General features: G+C 36.8%; 1 protein-coding gene across 1 annotated transcript; it reads left to right on the top strand.

Moving 5' to 3' along the window:
• Nucleotides 1-55: 55 nt before the first annotated feature.
• On the top strand, nucleotides 56-14,541 carry LOC144434588 (PAX-interacting protein 1-like; the record flags this gene model as incomplete). The annotated part of the gene is made up of 18 exons (XM_078123059.1): nucleotides 56-151; nucleotides 1,018-1,155; nucleotides 2,320-2,427; nucleotides 4,254-4,367; nucleotides 5,153-5,578; nucleotides 5,735-6,089; nucleotides 6,582-6,673; nucleotides 6,907-7,002; nucleotides 7,850-7,987; nucleotides 8,732-9,038; nucleotides 9,461-9,504; nucleotides 10,090-10,212; nucleotides 10,635-10,724; nucleotides 11,136-11,304; nucleotides 11,892-11,992; nucleotides 12,685-12,895; nucleotides 13,692-13,752; nucleotides 14,523-14,541. Coding segments are annotated over 18 exons (2,688 nt in total), but the record flags the coding sequence as incomplete, so codon positions are not given.
• Nucleotides 14,542-20,353: the final 5,812 nt, after the last annotated feature.

Raw genomic sequence — 20,353 nt, 5'->3', positions numbered from 1 at the left:
GTTTTGAAATGTACTGTGTTGAAGAAGCAACCTTTAAAACACCACTTTCGTAATAATGGTTGAAAAAGAAGATTGCGTCGATTCCCTGAAAGTTCCCGAGGGGATTTTCAAAGACATAAAATATTATTTTATTGGACAAGTCAGTGACCAGGTGAGTAGAGGGGAAGAGACGGTGGGACCTGGGTGCTTCGTACAACCGGAAAATGTACAACAAAACATGTATCAATGATGTACTGAAATATATTACGAATTATTTAATTTAAGGTTCAGTTCGTACGATTTGCATGAACAATCTTTGTCGGGGTGGGATTTTTAAAAATGTAAAGTTCCTTCCACTTCGAATTATAATATGAAAATCGTGTTTGTGACCATTGTCATCCAGGGTTCCAATGGCCACGTAAATATACGAAAGGAAATCAGCAGGGTAGATCATGTAACGTTACACGACACAGCTTGGGTGAATTGTTCCCCAAAATCAGAGACTGTTGTATTTATTTATTCAGCACATGTGTGAGTTTTTACCCTACACGAAAGAAATTATGAAACTTGCAATAGTAATGTAAAATAAGCAATGTTTTAGCTAAGGATGGTGGTAAGTAGATAAAATCTACTGGGGTTCCCAAACAAAATTACCATAGACTGTATGGGGAAACACTGCTATTTTTACCCCTTTCTCTCTTTCTGTTACCGGGGTTCCCCAACCTTAGCAAAAATACTGACAAGCATGTGAAGAGTTGTAGATGGAAAACACCGATAATTGTTGATGCTCATAAAATTTAAAATACATCCATACTCTTGAGTTACAGTTAGTATGAAGTATCAAAAATATATTTCAAACTTTCAGGCGTTCTGTTTGTTTGTTTGTTTGTTCGTTTGTTTGTTTGTTGTTGTTATTGTTGTTTTGTTTTTGTCTTGATCACACACAAGTAAGTGCCATCCAGCATCAGTTTGCTCGTACTTGTTTGTGATTTACTATGAATGTACATGCACTCTAAATGATGTGTCATTTATTTTCAGATTCAAGAATTGTTAGACAAGGGTGGAGCCAATGAGGAGACATACTTAACCAATTTTGTGACCCATGTGATAACAGAAGAACCTGATCATGATGAAATTAGTGAAGCAAAAGATATTTTTGATTTGCCAGTTGTTATGGTAACTCATTGTTTATAACATTGTCATCTTTCTTGTTCATGTAGATTTTGACCTTGACCTAGTCTAGCTGCTAGACCCCTCAGGCTATTCTGATTTAAAGTTGACTGAAGGTCGTTATAACTGAGGGCACTCGCCCTCAGGCTAGTGCCCTAAGTAACAACCTTTGGTCACCTTCACAGTAAGCAGAATAGCCCGGGTGGTCTAGCAGCAAGATTACCCTTGACCCAGAAACAAGGAATCTTTGGCTGAGAGATTCATCTCTTGATAATACAAAACTTTGCTAATGGTTCAAAGGAACACCAACAAATGCTGAATGTTTCAGTCTATTAGACAGTCTGTGTTATGACATAGCTTGTCCATTCTGTTTTGAAATGATAACTTACTTGAGTGTTTGTCATTTGACCAGGTATTATGCTAATAGTATCATAGTTCATAGTTCACATTAATTAGATATACTCTCACACAGACATCTTGCATACCCCTGTCAGGGCTTAAAATTGCCAGTTGTCCCATGTCCACAGACTACCAATTCTTGTCATGGGGCTACCATAATTTGAGTTGGTAGCATACTCAGGCTATCACTGATTATGCAATGATTTACAGGATGGAAGCTTTACAGACATAACAGTATTTACTAGTAATAAGGGCTCACACATATACCCAATAGAGGAACTCTGTTTTCAGTTCAGGAATATAGGACTACTGGTCACCATCGTTGGGCTACCACTTTCTGAAATTAGTAGCTCACAGGGACTACCAAAATAGAAAGTTGATTTGAGCCCTACAGAGATTAACAGTCAACAATTATCACATTTGTTATATTCAGGATAGATTTGTTACTGCGTTTTTGTCACCAGTTTGTCTGCTGAACAAAATAGTGTTTGTTAACATTTGTCATTTCTGTAAATTTGTAGGGGTTTCTATTTGATCAGTGAGTTGGGGCAGATTTTGCTGTAAAGTATAGAAAAGTGATTTCTTGAAAACACTTGAAAATAATTACTTAACAATGTAATACTAGTATAATGTTACATCAAATGTCCTATGATCATTGTTATTTTTATGTAGATAATACCACAAGAGATACAGCCATAATTCCTCTATGATAGGCAGACTACAGTACAGCTTGACCTTATCTTGTCTAAATCCTTGTTTTCTTTGTTTCAGTCTCACTGGGTTACAATGTCCATCAAGTGTGGACGTATTCTACCATGTAATGCCTTTGCACCAGATGTGAGTCAAACATTCACTGGAGTGGTGGCATGTATGTCTCAGGTAAGGCAATGTTTGTGTCAGACCTTCACTGGAGTGGTGGTATGTATGTCTCAGGTAAGGCAGTGTTTGTGTCAGACCTTCACTGGAGTGGTGGTATGTATGTCTCAGGTAAGGCAGTGTTTGTGTCAGATCTTCACTGGAGTGGTGGTATGTATGTCTCAGGTAAGGGAGTGTTTGTGTCAGACCTTCACTGGAGTGGTGGTATGTATGTCTCAGGTAAGGCAGTGTTTGTGTCAGACCTTCACTGGAGTGGTGGTATGTATGTCTCAGGTAAGAGAGTGTTTGTGTCAAACCTTCACTGGAGTTGTGGCATGTATGTCTCAGGTAAGGGAGTGTTTGTGTCAGACCTTCACTGGAGTGGTTGTATGTATGTCTCAGGTAAGGGAGTGTTTGTGTCAGATCTTCACTGGAGTGGTGGTATGTATGTCTCAGGTAAGGGAGTGTTTGTGTCAGATCTTCACTGGAGTGGTGGTATGTATGTCTCAGGTAAGGGAATGTTTGTGTCAAACCTTCACTGGAGTGGTGGTATGTATGTCTCAGGTAAGGGAGTATTTGTGTCAGACCTTCACTGGAGTGGTGGTATGTATGTCTCAGGTAAGGGAGTATTTGTGTCAGACCTTCACTGGAGTGGTGGTATGTATGTCTCAGGTAAGGGAGTGTTTGTGTCAGACCTTCACTGGAGTGGTCACTGGTGCTATGTATGTCTCAGGTAAGGGAGTGTTTGTGTCAGACCTTCACTGGAGTGGTGGTATATATGTCTCAGGTAAGGGAGTATTTGTGTCAGACCTTCACTGGAGTGGTGGTATGTATGTCTCAGGTAAGGGAGTGTTTGTGTCACCTTCACTGGAGTTGTGTCATGTATGTCTCAGGTAAGGGAGTGTTTGTGTCAGACCTTCACTGGAGTGGTGGTATGTATGTCTCAGGTAAGGCAATGTTTGTGCCAGACCTTCACTGGAGTGGTGGCATGTATGTCTCAGGTAAGGGAGTGTTTGTGTCAGACCTTCACTGGAGTGGTTGTATGTATGTCTCAGGTAAGGGAGTGTTTGAGTCAAACATTCACTGGAGTGGTGGCATGTATGTCTCAGGTAAGGCAATGTTTGTGTCAGACCTTCACTGGAGTGGTGGCATGTATGTCACAGGTAAGGGAGTGTTTGTGTCAGACCTTCACTGGAGTGGTTGTATGTATGTCTCAGGTAAGGGAGTGTTTGTGTCAGACCTTCACTGGAGTTGTGGCATGTATGTCTCAGGTAAGGCAGTGTTTGTGTCAGACCTTCACTGGAGTGGTGGTATGTATGTCTCAGGTAAGGCAGTGTTTGTGTCAGACCTTCACTGGAGTGGTGGTATGTATGTCTCAGGTAAGGGAGTGTTTGTGTCAAACCTTCACTGGAGTGGTAGTATGTATGTCTCAGGTAAGGGAGTGTTTGTGTCAAACCTTCACTGCAGTGGTGGTATGTATGTCTCAGGTAAGGGAGTATTTGTGTCAGAGCTTCACTGGAGTGGTGGTATGTATGTCTCAGGTAAGGGAGTGTTTGTGTCAGACCTTCACTGGAGTGGTGGTATGTATGTCTCAGGTAAGGCAGTGTTTGTGTCAGACCTTCACTGGAGTAGTTGTATGTATGTCTCTGGTAAGGGAGTCTTATTTCGCCTCAGACCACCTTTGCCTTCAACGCTAGAGTTTTGAGGTTTATACAAGTACATAAATATATGATGGCAAGGGATAATAATAGCTTTTTAAAAAAACTTTAGTACAAGCTATTTTAGTGCCCAACAACACTGGATATAATAGGCATTCAAACTGATTTCAAACTCTCACTTTCACCTTACAGATACCTCAAGAAGACAGAAATAAAATCTGGGCCATGATCACATTTTATGGTGGGAAATGTCAGGCCAATTTGAATAGTAAATGTACACATCTTATTGTGCCAAAAGCAGAAGGGGTGAGTATTAATGTGTATGCAATCAAAGTGTAGGTTGTAAGCATGTCAATCATGTACCAATCAAAATGTAGCTCATAGGCATCTGTCAATCATGTACCAATGAAAATGTACTTTATAAGCATCTGTCAGTTCTGTACCAATCAAAGTATACTTTATAATCATCTGTTCATTGTGTACCAATCAAAATGTAGTTTATAAGCATCTGTCAATTGTGTACCAATCAAAATGTAGTTTATAAGCATCTGTTCATTGTGTACCAATCAAAATGCAACATGTAATTCAAACCATATTTGAAGTTTCACACAAACCTAAAAAAATCCAGATTAGATCACTATTCATGGCCTGAAAATCATTACAATCAATGTTCCTTTATTAGGATTGTAAAATTACAGTCCAATTCTGATAACCTGACAAAAAGTTGTATAACCTGAGAGTAGTTTCAACTGTTTAAATAGACAGACATTGTTAAACTTTCAACTTCCTTGACTTGTTCTACCATTAGGCAGTATCACAATGCTTCCTAGCAAAGGAACAGTTTGACCAAGTCTGTCAATCAGATCACATGAATATTAATTTTAATCTCATTACCTATTGGAATTAGTCTGTAATACTAGCGGTGTTGCTTACATGTAAGAAATAATACATGATCATAATTTTCTTTGTCATTGATATGGTTCTTGGACTGAACTCGAGTTGACAAAATGTGAGCATTCTGGCAGAATGTAAATTATTAGTCTCATTAACAAGTTGTATTTTTTTGTGTGTGTGGTGATGAATTATTGCAGGCAAAATATGAGTGTGCCCTCCAACACAGCGATAACATTAAAGTTGTGATGCCAGACTGGATCAGTGACAGTGTGTCTAAGAAGTGTAAACAAGATGAAGGCCAGTACCATCCTAGGTTGATTATACCTCCCAAACCACCTACTCCGGAGCCAGTACCGGAACCGGAACCGGAACCAGAACCAGTCAAGGAGCCAGAGAAACCACCAGACAAGCCAAAACCAACACCGAAGAAAAAATCTCATAAATCCAAAACACCTAGATATGCAGCACAGTTTCATCATCAGCTTCCACCTATTCATAGTAATCTTGATAATATTCCGTCCCCGTTTCCAACCTCTATGGCTAGTCAGCTGCAGTCTGTCATGCAGCATCAACAGATTCAAACTAAAGCATCTCATCAGCCAAAACAGAGAAAGTCACGGAAAGCACAACAGCAGCTGCAGCAGCAGCAACAACAACAACAACAACAACAACAACAACAGCTTCAACAGCAACAGATACTTCTACAGCTGCAACAACAACAGCAGCAACAACAACAACAACAACAGCAGCAGCAGCAACAACAACAACAACAACGGCAGCAACAAGACCGAAACTTATTACAAGGTCCTCATAATATGTCTGAGTCACATGAACTTGGACCGGGACCTTTTGGACGTTTTCAAACAAATGCATTGGAAATGCCAGAAATGAGGACTTTACGAAACATCACAAACAATGCTCAAATGCCACCTATGATGTTGAGGCCCCCCTATGCAGGTGAGAGGAGGGACATGTCACAGGTATTGGCTGCACTAGGAAGGGCCTCGGCTCAACAGCACAGGCTGAAATCACCAGGGCATATGGACGGTCCCCAAGCAGCTCACACACTGCCCCCACCTCCTCCACCCATGCCACAACCTATACAGTATTTTGGACATGATTCATCTCAAAATGGTAGGCCATGTTTGCTATATCGTACCTGCGATTTGATGATTTGTCATGTGATATGTCATGTGATATCAAGTAATTGTCATGTGATATCAAGTAATTGTCATGTGATGTGTAAATTGTCATGTGGTTTCTATAATGTGATGTCATGTGATGTCATGTGATGTAGGTCAAGAGATTTTTGTAATGTCATGTGATTTCTAGTGTGCTGTGATGCAATGTATTGTGTGATTTCCATAATGTGCAATTCCTATCATTTCTATAATATTATGTGACACTATCATGTAATGTCATGTGATTTCTTTATCATGTGATTTCTGTAATGTGTGAGTGATATCATGATTTCTATTAGATGTGATATTGTCACAAGAGTGTTTTATAAATGACATGAATATGTGAATGTGATGTGATGTGATGTGATGTGATGGAGTATGTAATGTCTCTTATCAGTAATTCCTACAATGTAAAAGTAATCTCTGTACAATTTGTATTCTATAGTCCCACCAGACTGCTGTTTACTAGGCTGTGTCTTCCTTATCATTGAGTATCCGTCACTGATAGACCAGGAAACCTTAGAAACATGGAAAAGGGTATGTATATGACGCTGTCTCTAAATAGTCTTTTATGGAACATAGTTGTCATTTTACTACTGGCCTCAGATATGTATTTACGTGAGTATTGTAATGTTTATTTTCATACACTTGGTCATTTGTGTTTTTCAAGCGGAATAGTCAGTGAATGTACTTTGTAACTCCTACAATTCCCTGTGAACTTTGTCTTGTTTATTTCTGAATTGTTGTTTGTTTTTTTCATCCATCAACAGGTGATCATAAAGTTTGGTGGAATGATCGATGACTGTTACTCAGAAAGGATAACTCACATTATTTGTGATTCCCAGAAAACTGATGTTTTTAAGTTGGTAAGGATCCTACTTTGTTTTTGTGTCATTAAATCACAAACCAGTGTAAAATTAAGGTGGAGTAAAACTCTAAATAAACCTCTCCAGGGACATCCATTTTGTTCAGATATGCAGAGTCAGTTCAGTTAGTCGGTTTTGTGGATGGGGCATAATATTCTGTGTCTGAAACACAGACTCATCCAACCCATTAGTTTTGAGTTTGTCTACACAACCCAATATCAAATACCAATGTAGTTGGAATATTTTAATTCATTGTATTTTATTTTATTTTTCAACATCAATGAAAATTGGAAGTGTAATACAAAATGAACAATAAGCTTTTCAAATACATTTCACTGCTGTACAGCACATAAAAATCAGGTGACTGGTCATCAATTGATCCGAGTTCAGATAATTTGGAGTTTTATTGTACAGTTATTTCTGAGTACTGTATCAAAGCACTGTGTATCATTTCAGATCAAACTACAAATTGTGTTTTGAAACAAAATTACATTAAAATTACAGTACGGGAAATAGTTTAGGTCGTTGACGCTGTGATGTCTTCCTGATTTCCCCTGGTGTTTTACCAGGGTTCCTCACCAATAGGTATTGAAATCTATGCATGATTTCACCCTGGGTTCCCAAAAATTGCCAAAACACTTGTGGCTGTGCAGTTGACAGAAAGTCCTGACGTTGAGTGTAATAATAGCAGAAAGGAGTACTTACTACTGTTGAACCTGTGTGCTCAAAACATCACAGCTGAATATCTTGTCCTTCAGAATGTCTGGACCTAGTCATAATAGACATTCCAATGACCATAGCAAAGAGAGGAGAGACTTGACTGTGTACGGTATTTCTTGTCAAACAGGCTATGAAAGACAGTAAGAGAGTGGTAACAGCTCATTGGTTGAATGATTGTTTAACTGTCAAGAAGATGAACCCACCATGGCGTGCGTTACATCTACCAACTGTTTATCCTATCCAGCCATCACCAAGCAGAGATCAGGTAAAAAACAGTGTTTTCAGTCTGCTAAATTAAGTGCATCGAATCATGCAAAATGTGTACTAGTAGTCATTTGTACAGCACTGTACAAATTTGTACTGTGAGATTTCTGAGTTTCATTCTATGGTATATTCTAAAAACGATCTTGTAATCAATGATATATATACATAGCAAGTTTCTTTCACAATTTTACTTCTCAAGACCATCTGTCTTAATGTCTTACACTACATATTGAAGTCCTGTATGATTTTCACCAAATTGGAACAAATTAAAAACTTTGGAGACTAAAGTTTTTGTTAGGATTCTTTCTTCTAATCTGATGTTCCTTGCAGTCATAACTTTTCTTCTTATGAAAAATTGATTTTGAAATATTGTGTTGGACAACTGGAACCCTAAGACCCTGTTTTATTACCCTCTTTGTAATTGTGACTCTCAAAAATAAGAAGTCAGCTTAATACCCTCAGAACGGCTAACGTGTGAAATGCTAGTTTTGTTGTAAACAGTAATAATTTAATTGGTAGGTTTCAACAACCGCTTGTCGGCCAGCTTATGCATGGCAAGTGAAGCTAAAGCATGGCGGGCAGGGTTCCAAGCATTGCAGTACCGCCATGCTTTCTGTATGCTAGGGAGAACACTGCCCTGGTTATTGCATCGATAGTCAATGACTCGTGAATACTCAACTGCAAATGTATTGATAAATTTTAAAATTAACTGCTATCGCAAATGATTTCCTTCTTTCTGAAACAGGTAATAGCTGTTACAGGGTTTGAGGGCAGAGACAGAAACGACATCAAAGTTATGATAGATCTTATTGGTGCTAAGTACACCGGACACTTTGCTAGGGGCAATACACTACTGATATGCAATCGACAAGAAGGTGCCAAGTATGAGAAGGCCAGGGAGTGGAGAATACCTACCGTTAACGTGCAATGGTTGAATGATATAGCTATTGGTTACTTAGATGCATTGAAGAATTGGAGTGCACCTCGCTTTCAGATGTATGATCTAGACGATCCGATGAAATTGGACTATTTCTATAACATGCCTTTTTTGGGTAAGTTTGTCACATCAGAGTTTAGCTTATCCTTATACTGTATCTATGATTCTGTACAAATGAGTTTCTGAAGTATATGTATGGTGTCTATTAACTTAAGGACACTAACTGACCAAAATAAAGCTGATTTAAAATGGTAGATTCATGCATATTATGTAGCCCTCTATGGCAAAGTGACCCGATTCTTTTGTTTTCGTCTTGTGTACTGAGACTTTATTTTGCTGTTTTCACTGATTTTCATATTTCAGCCAAGATCAAAATGGACATGCACTACTTTTCACCATGACTATGTAGTTTTCCTTAGAGTAGTGAACTAAAAACCAAGACACAATAGCCTCCTTTGTTCCCAGTTAAAATTTATAGTATGATAAAATGTGTTTGATTCACTGTATGATTGTTGATTTTGTACCGTTGACTTACAGCTCCGTGGACTGTACCACTTAAGATATCACAGGCAGCATTGAAGGTAAGATAAATCACAATCACTCTTGTGTTCTCTTCAGAAGAAAATGTGATAGAATCATAGAAAACTCACACTACAACTGCCAACATCAGACCACGGATGAACAGAACCTGTTACAAACAGGGAAAGTAAACAAATGAATTGGATTAATAACACTTGGCACAGCATTTTGGAAGTAAAGACACTTGTATTACATTCAATCATTTGATAAGAACAGTTCTATGGCCACTTTACACAGTAGTTCGTGTTCACAAGCAAATTTCCAATTCCCTGGCCTTTCATGTGACATAAAGAGGCCATAAAACCATGGTTCTGTTTGTACACGGTCTGATGTCGGCAGTTGTACAAAAAATGTGCTCTTTCTTCAGTAAAGCCATATTGTGTTTCAGAAAATAGAAGTTAGAGGTCAGAAGGTTACTGTTAACAAGTCAATAGAACTTAGTGACTTTCTGCAATAAGTGATAACTTTCTGCTAGATATGTGCTGTTGGCATTTCTATTGTACAGTTAGTTGAAATCATTATGATTCAGCCCATTTTCATTTTTCACTGTGATTAAAAAGGATACACCAACTGTTTCTGTATTTCAGAATTTCAAACCAAGTCAGTCTTTGAGATCTGTCAGTCCTGCTGCAGCTGATGGATACATTAACGGACCTAATGGCACTAAAAGGAAAATGTCGGACGATTTGTCAGGTCCCGCCAAAAAGATGAGGTAAGATCTGATTACAGCAAACTTATTTTCGTAAATAAAAGTACACAAACATTTACTGTACATGAATCAAACTTGCAAAGATACTCTGTGGTCTGTCTGTGACCTTTTGAGTGACAGATGTACTTGATTCATAGAAAGCATTTATTTCAGTGTTTGGTATAGTGAAGCATGTATTGAAACATTACTCAGTTTGAACATGAAAATATCATGTGATCTTTCCTGAAAGTGTAGTTGTACTCTGAAGAAACAGTAAATCCATGTTACTGTATTATTTTCAACTAAATTTTTTTTTTTTTTTTTTTTTTTGCATTTCTATATGAATATACACAGTCATTTGATAGTGTCACTTTTTAATGTTTTTCATTCACTGCCAGTGATTTCATCCTGTAGTCTACTTCTCAGTATTGACGTCATATTTTTATCCTCTGTAGGCCAAATGGTGAAGAAAATGGTAAACCCAGGATTTTATTCACTGGTATTGAACCTGACGTGGTAGATGCACTAACAGAGGTAACAATTTAATAAACCTGTCTACCCTACATTACTGTCAAATGGTACAACCTAGCATAGCAGATGATGGGACTGTACCAATTCTTGAGAATATGGGGGAGGGGGGGGGATGTGTCATACTTAACCCAGTGATTATTTGATAAAAGAAGACTATCCTATCTTTTTCTTGTAACCAGAAATTTATGTTATTTTTTACTGCTTCTAGTGTTTCAAAAGTTTTCAGCAAAACACTTCACTGCACGAAGGTAAATTGGTTGTTGCATAAGTTTAGGCACAGTAGCAATAATTTTTGTCTTCATTTTTTGTACAATTGTTTTCTGTGAAATGACAGTTGTTATGCTGTTGACCTCTGACCTTTTGACCTCTGACCTAGTGTCTGAATACCCACTGTGTATCTGATTTTACCAACAGAGAGTCAAGTTACTAGGTGGTATGGTGGTGTCATCTGTAGACCAGTGTTCACATCTCATTGCTAGTCGTATCACCAGAACAACTAAATTCTTAGCCAGTATGTCTGTGTGTAACTTTATCCTCCATCCAAATTGGATCAGTAAAAGCTTTGAAAATAATACGTTTATAGGTAAGTGGTGGTTTTCTGGCAGAAGGGGGGTTTACACTGTGTTTTTTGCCACTTTTTTGGTGGTTTGGAAATCATTGTAACAGTGAAGAATCAAAAGATTTAGAAGAGTAGTAAGAGAGAGATGGGGGAAAGCTGATCAAATTTTCCAATGTGTTGCTGTTGCTAAAGTGTTAGAATCCCATTAAATCAGTGAAGAACCAATCTAGCAAAACTTACAAAGTTTCAAGTATATTCAATATTTTTTTCAAGGTTTCATAACCCATGAATATAGAAAATCTAGTAGAGTTTACAGCTCAGTTTCCAATAATTCTGAAACTGAAGAATCTCAATAGGCAATCTAAATTATCTTAACCCACTGCTTAAAATAAAATTATCATGCAAATGCATGAAATGTTTGAGCTGGAGCTCACAGTTATGTTGTTGTTGTTGTCGTCGTCGTCATCATCGTTGTTGTTGTTGTTGTTGTTGTTGTTGTTGTTGTTGAAAAGTTCATTTGGTTCTGAGAATGGTTTCAGTTCATTCAGAGAGAATTAGTGTAGTTACAGATCAGTCAATTTTATGTTACTTACTATGTTTTTGTTTTACAGAAGAGAATGAGCATTCATTGGTTGATGCTGAAGGAGAACAGTTGTTTTCATTTAAATTAATAGAGGCTTTGCAGAGAGCCAAACAGATCAAAGTTTTTCAAGTAAGTGGTTTCTTCAGTATACATGTTGCTTGAAATGATCACACTTAATGACAAAAAACATATTTTGTTTGTCAAAGAAAAAGCTGACAATTGTATCTTGTCTATCCAGTCCAATTTAGAGGTAACTGTGTACCAGTATATACACCAGGTGTTCATAATCTGTTTGTCCAATCATATACTTCCCTCACCAGGTGTTCAGTCATTACCATATTCTGTTTGTCCAATCATGGGCGCTTCTCTCACCAGGTGTTCAGTCATTGCCATATTCTGTTTATCCAATCAGAGGCACTTCTCTCACCAGGTGTTCAATCATGACCATATTCTGTTTGTCCAATCAGGAGGTGATATACATCCGTCACCAGGCCTTAATTATGGCCATATTACATTTATCCAATCATAACACCCAGTGTCCTATCATTATCCTGTGCTTTTTCCACACAAAGGATGAAATCTGACACAATTGATTTATTCAGAACAAAATATTTTTGTTCAGTAAGAGATTGACATTTTACCTAACACCAGGCGTTCAGTCATAACCATACATTTTTGTTCAATCAGGAAAATGACACAAGTGAAATTGTATGTGACACCAGGTGTTCAATTACAACCATACATTTTTTGTCCAATCAGGGTATAACATAGTATGTGACACCAGGTGTTCAATCATAACCATATATTTTTTGTCCAATCAGGGGATGACATTGTACGTGACACCAGGTGTTCAACCACAGGCTAGTATGATGATAGACATTGTAAAATGTGGTGGTGGTATTTTAGTGACAAAGAAACCGTCATTGAAGACCGTCACCAAGATGAAAGACACCAATGGAAGACCCTTATTTGTAGCCATATCATGTGATAGGGATCTACCATTGTGTAGAGACTTTATCAGAAATAATATTGGTGAGTCTATGTGTTTGGAGATTGTAGAAAAGAGGCTTAAATGAGTCCAATTCTCAGTACCTGCAATAGCATTTTACCTCACACATGCCTATACTAATGCATGTGAAGGGTGTGGGTAGAAAACAATGGAAATAATGACACCTGTGTACTGTATTTTTAATGATTATAAGTATGCTATCCAAAAAGTTGGACCCTTCCTAGGACTTCACACATCAATCAGTCTTGACCTGTGACAGTATTAGACAGTAAAAGCTGTGTACCACAGTAGCATAAACTCTAGTGCAAACAAGCTAAGGGACAATGTCACACAAGTTCAATAAATGAACTTCGTTTGTTTGGGTACGTAGAGGAAGTCTGGCGTCATTTTCACACTTCCAACCAAATTTCGAAAGTTTCACACCTTCAATGATAGAAGGTTCTGTATTTACTACTGAGATGTTGATAATTTGATAAAAAAATTACAGTAAATGTGATATACAGTGCTTGGTTTCCGGTAGTATTTTAATGGGTTTACCATGTTTTTACATTGCATCGATTGTAGTAGTATGACCGCTAAATATTCACCATGGTTTACATCATATATAAACATGATATCGCACTTGTGAATATTTATTTAGGGGGAGGAGGAGTGGTTTTTGTCCTAAATGAACGAAGTTCATGTATTAAGCTTGTATGACATTGTGCGATTGTCCCTTATCAACGTTAAACCACTTTTATCAAAGTGATTTTCTTTACTTCATATACTGCAAATTACATATTTTATCATGTGATTGACCCATGTGTTTTCTGGTTTCAGATGTACATAGTGCCGAGTTTATCCTGATGGGCGCCCTCACTCAGAGGCTGGACTATTTATCATATCCTTTGTTTTTATATACGAGCAAACCACTGGTTTAGTTAGGATAATATTAGTAAATGTTTGATTCTTGAGTCTGTTGTCAAACTGGAAAAAGTCAAATGACTTTGTAATGTGTATGACTCACTGCACAATGTGAACAAGACAAGAGAGAACAAGTGAAATCATAAGGTGTTTGTAGGAGATGGGGAGGAAGATTGATTGGGGTTGATGAAGAAAACTCTAGTAAAAGACTAGAATTCAGTTTCTGGGTCCCAAATTTTCAGCTATTTCATGAAAGAAAAATTATTTCGCCCGCCTCTAATATTTTGTGGAACAGCACCCTCTCTGGCAAGGATAAGCAAGTGTCTGTACTGTCGATATTGTCTACAGTCATGGTGGCGATGGCTTGTTCATGAACAGAGTATTTCTTTCATGATGGAAGTTATTCAAGTAAGGGGTAGGGCTTCTGTGCCAACTGTGTAGAGAAACTGGGAAAGGGCTTGTTACCAGGAATCCAATAAAAAGAAGATAGAAAGGAGAAAAAGGAAATGTAGAGAAACATGAAGATGATGATTTTTATTTGTTTACTTTTTTTAAAAATAGACCGACCGACCCATAGTTGCCATGAAAAAGTAACGAGAAACATGAAAAAATAGGGTCACCCTTATATTGTAGTTCACCTGCCATCACTTCATTGTTTTGCAGTATGAAAGACAGTTATAGAATGATGTCAATTTCGTTCTTATGTATTGCATTTTGTAGTGTTGGTTTTCTTTAACTCTTTCTCACATATAGATTTGAACCGTAACACTGTGATGTAGAAGTGATGACACAACTTGGACCACTATCCAGTGATTATGTTTGTCGGAGAAGAAAGAGTGAGCTCAACAGAACTTTAAATGCTGCAGTCTGATTTTTTCGTTAACTGCCAGAATTTTTGTTTTTAAATCATGTTCTGATAAATAGCGCTGTCAATTGATATTGTCCACAGTGATGATGGGCTGATGGTCAAAAACAGTGCCCTCTTGTGGTATTATCAGTGGGTGGACTTGATTGAGTGATCTGGTTGATTCCACCGGGGTCACGACCGGCTTATGTCGTCATGCGCTCGGGATAGTTCCCCTGAGGGATCCAATCAAGTGTCAGCTGACAGTGTCCACTTATTCAAATATGACATCTCCCGATAGATGTCATAAAACTTCTACAGCTACTCTAAAATGATATTTCAATTCTTAGCTTCATATGGAAGTATGTTATTTTACTAATTTAAGTACATATAACAGAAATATAAACTTTCAGATTACGTTTATCACTCCCTACCGCCAAGTCTATAACTGACAAAATTGGTTATGCTATTCGGGCATTCCCAACAGAATGCGTGCACACCAGCCCCGAATCAAACAATTGTAAAATAAACTCAACTGGTGTACACCATGATAAACCAGGGGAGTCAATCAAGTCTACCCAGTAGTTAGGATGGGGATAAACAGTGCCCTCTTGTGGTATTGTCCATACTCAGAACAATTATCAATATAAACGCCCGCTAGTAGTGAAATATCTCAAATGTTTCACAAAGTTTTGATATTTTGCTGTGATTATTATCAGAAGGGATGAAATGACTAATTTAATGATAACAAAAAGTATGTTTTTTTATTCTAAATTTTTATGCATCATGTAAATTTTTAATTTTGAGGTGTATCAAACAATGATGGAAGCTTGCAATTGACAATCAATGAATTATGAAAGTTTTGTTTTGTTTTTGTTTTGAAATATTTTTCTGACGTATTTAAAAGATAAAAAGCATGCTATGAAATATTTCTCCTAAATTTCTGAGCCAGGCATGACATAGAATTCTCCAATTCATCTACTTCTCATATTGTCAAAATTTTCATCAAAAATGTCAGAATTATCCTGTGTTTAGAATATTTTTGGAATCAGTTTATGGCAAAGAGAATCATTAACTTTTACAGAAAAAGATAAATGAATAAATGTACCTATCTCTGTCAACCGAAATCATTTAAAAATGCATATATACCAATAGCCATAGTCCAGAGACTTGCCATATTCAATATTGTCATATTCCACACCAGGATTTCCTAACAGTTGCTATTGTAAAGTCTCTACTTATTTCTCATCTTTAACTCTCCTTATCTCTGTCTGCAATAGCTCCTTTTCCTGTGCTAGTGAGTTGATGTCCAACTTATCAGAATCAGTGTCTAGTAACTTTTTACTCACAGCTGCTGTAACAAAACGGACATTGCGACATGATTTTCACACTCTTTACATGAATTACCTTAGTAGTTCAAAAAGTCTGCTCTGCATTTGACATGGTTAAGGTGCAAGAATCGAAAAGTTTCTAGACAGAGATAAGGCAAGTACCAACATCTGTGGTAAAAATAATGGAATGACAGATAGACTGGCATGTTTCTACCTTAGAGGGCACACTTCATGAAGTAGACAAAGTCTTCAATTATGTAACATTTCTCATGCCTGTTGCTACTTCTAACTGTTTCATACATTTTCCATGTCAAGCCTTGAGATCCTGTAAGTGTAGAAATTTGACATGACACTATCGCCTCCCCATGTGACGTATATTAGATGTGGGTAGAGTTTTGTCAAATATGAATATGTCAGATGTTTGTTGAGGTGAGGTCAACTGAAAGGTCAGACTAATTAAATATTAATGAGTTTGATTGAAATAGCCAATTACAAGTGCTTGTCAATATGTGATGAATTTCCATTCTGTAATGTAAGAAAATCTGTATTCTGCACTCCTTTGCAGCTGCAAAGTTTACCCCTTTCAGATTGTTGTCTTGTTACCATAACAACACAAACTATACTTTAAAATTTGGGTTAATCTTTATCAATATCAATTCAGCATTGTGAAACCACCAGGTGTGTTTGTGGAAACATTTATTTCTGTGAGAGCAAGCCGATATATAAATGGATCAGTTGCTAGGAATCTAAACTACATCTTGACTGCAACAACAACCCATTATGTACAATATCATGTATCATATATAATAGTTTTGATTTTTTTTGTGTACAAAAATTTGACTTTTTCCAGAACAAAATTTGTTGACAACAAATGTTTATATTATAGAAGAAAATCGGAGTGTTTTTGTGAACAAGTTATTTAATACTATAGTAACCTTTGAAATTTCAAGAGGCACAGTCTGTAACTTGTAAGGTTTTTTGAAAGTTAGTTAGAAATATTCATATACTTCCACAGTACTTCCAATAACTGGAATGTTGAATTAAGTCCAAAAATGTTGATCAAATGATTTACCCACGTTATTACACAAGCAGTGCCAGTTTTTAGCATTGAGTTTTCAGTCTGTATTGGTCTATGATCTTCAACAGAAAGACAAATTCCAAGATCACCAGAGATCTTGAAATTTTGTAACATCTACATTCAACTGATCATACTGCCACCTAGTGGTCAGCTGTAACAATTTCAATTAGATTTGTCATTCTGATAAGGATCGTAGACCAAGAACAGATCGAAAGCTTAAAAGCCAAAAAAACTTTGAACTACTTGTGCAATGTAACCTGTGTAAATAAATTGAATTTTGTCTAAGAGCTGGTAGATCTGTCGCCAGCTATGCAGATATGAATAAATAATGACATTGTGACATCATTTTTTAGTTACCAGTAAATTTGAGAAAAAACAAGCCTTATTTTAATATCAAGCTGTTTTGTACTCACTCACTCACTCACTTCTATCACATTTATGTTGATGTTTGTATCTCATAAATTAGTTTTAGATGTATAATGTAGATGTATTTGTGTAGACCGACTTCAAACTGAAAATGCGGCCCCAGTTACAGACCGTGCCACTTTTAAAAAATCTGGATTTAGTTTTCAATACTTTGAACTTGCTTGTTGTAAACCTGTCATTGTTTTTTAAATGTTTGATATTTGTTGAGAGATCAGAGAATGAATATATGCAGTCATACATGTAATAGTAATAATAATAGTAATAACTATTTTATTGATTCAAAATGGTGAACATAACTTTACAAGGAGATAATGACCAAAACCTTAGAGGCTTCTTTCCCAAAGTTTTTTTTTTATACTCAGAACAACTTTATCATTGTGTATGTCGTTGCACATTTTAATGATATCTTTTTTTTTCATTATAGAAGTCTGTACACGATGGTATTTTTGTAATTGAGAAGTCTGTCTGTATAGAAAATAAACTCTCTATCGTATCGACACATTCAAATTGTTCAATTTCATTTTTAGCACAACTGAACTGAGGTTCTGTGTGCTATAGATATCAAGTTGTATGTGTGTGTGTGTGTGTGTGTGTGTGTGTGTGTATGTGTGTGTGTATGTGTGTGTGTGTATGTGTGTGTGTGTGTATGTATGTATGTATGTATGTATGTATGTATGTATAACAGTATGTATGTATGTATGTATGTATCAGTATGTATGTGTGTGTGTGTGTATGTGTGTGTGTGTGCGTGCGTGCATGCATGCATGCATTTGTGAACTTAATGTTAGAAAGCACTGGATCCATTGATTTCAAATTTGGTGTGGATATTTCTTATGATGTGTAGATGAAAAATTGTTCAAATGAAAGTGATCTGATCAGTCGTTTTCAAGTTATGTCCAAAAGAGTGATTTTCTGTTAGATGGAAGCCTGAGGTATGGGTATATATTGTTACATAATCGCTTGGCTAAAGTCCATGGGATGTTCCATTATCCTCTACGGGTGTTTTCATGTTTTAGGTGTTTCTCTCACTGTATGTGTATTTCAGACATTGGATTTCAGTTGTGCACGTTGTCATTGGCAGTATTTTTCTAAAAATCACTTTTAATATAATACAACAAAAAGTTGTATCATTGTTTACTACAATATCTGGATGGTAGATACAATACCCGGATGCAGTGATATTGGGCTATACGAATGAACTCTCTAACCCTTTCTCCCCACGTTGATCGCGATATGATTTATTACACAAGAGCGCCGCCACCGGTGACAGTGTACTGCCCTCTCACGATTATACAAACGAAAGTATATGTATATACTAATACATTTTGTGATCGTGTTGGTCGGTGGAAACGGACAAAACAGGTTCGATGTCTTACTTGACTATAGAGTTCATCAACCAACTTGCTCTTGAGGAGTTGAAATACGTTTACTCTTGATCTTCGTCTTGAACTTACTATAAAGTGTGAGCGTGATCGATCATTGAGGGCGCTGTGCTATTAGCACTGATCAACGGTCCTTTGCTTGTCTTTCTTTATTGATCTCTAATATCTGACAGTGTTATATGAGATATAAACACAAAACATTCTCTACTAACCCACAAAAGAAAGCAGAACTTCGCTTCGCCAAATTTGACAAGAAAAATTAGTCTCTCGGATAGATACCATGTACAGGGTTCCAATCTCTCCATAGGTTTATTCCCCACTCGATATTGTAATTCTTTTGTAATGCACATTACGTAAAAGAATACTGTACTTTTTTATGTCAAATATACATGTCATAGTTCAGCTTAGGCGAGTTTCCCTTGGCTATCAGAATCTGTGGCATATTATGGAATATGCCACGAATTTTCTCAGTTATTGACTTATGTGACTTCACGTGGGATGCCTTATAAAATTATATATAATATATATAATAAAGAAGGCATATATATATATATGCCTTCTTTATTACCTACTTATTAATTTTTACATTTGTAGACAAAATAAATAATACATGTTTTGAGGTAGGTAAAAGGAGACCAGAAAAATAGCTACTTGCTAATCAAGTCTGTCTCCTTAGACACTGTACATAAAATTTATAAATAAATACATGACAAAGTATAAAGAGGGCAGTGAAAAAAACCCCACTAAATATCTATGAAAATATATAGATTGCACATCAACATGAGTTGCAGTATATTCATATCAGGTGAAGAAAATCTTTTAGTGAGTTACGAAAAACATTCCTTGATGATTTGGACCTAACATCAAGAGGTAAGTTGTTCCAGTGTATAGTATCGTACAAACAATGTCTATGTAATTTAATGACTGGTTAAACCCCGTACAAGATATTTCAATTTAAATTAACCTCCTTTTCATTTAACAACTCTGGTAATTAGCATTGTATTGTAATAGCAAGTATTTTACTGTAGGCTGGGGCCAGTGGGGATAAACCTATACAAAGGGTGATAATAAACTACGTGCAAGGGCGTCTAGTATGCGTCTGCAGTACGGAATACTATAACCATTACTGTGCAGCTAGAAACGAGCACATCATGTTTTGTAGGGAATTCGAACCTGACAATGTCTCACGTTCATTTACATATCACAAACGTTGGTTCACCCTTATTTGCTTCATGTTTAAGAAATATACACTACACTGTGTGTACTGGAAATGCAAGGGGTATACGTACTGAAAATGAAATACAAGGGGTGGGTCTATCCAGGTCGTCACTTATCTTACAACATGTTGATGTTTTGCTTGAATGCAGTTTTTCTCAGTTTACAGCTAACTTGTGTAGACTCAATTTCACAGCAAAAGGAATGTACTCCTGTTATTCTCTCAAAATTTTGATTTTATATTGTGGACTGTCAAGTCCGATCGGAAGTTTTTCACACAAAAATAACCATGTACAAAAATA

This window comes from Glandiceps talaboti, chromosome 4 (assembly GCF_964340395.1).
Source record: "Glandiceps talaboti chromosome 4, keGlaTala1.1, whole genome shotgun sequence".
In the NCBI taxonomy this organism is placed as follows: Eukaryota; Metazoa; Hemichordata; class Enteropneusta; family Spengelidae; genus Glandiceps; species Glandiceps talaboti.
The sequence above is the reverse complement of the archived record's forward strand: the minus strand, read 5'-3'. Positions and strand labels throughout refer to the sequence as shown.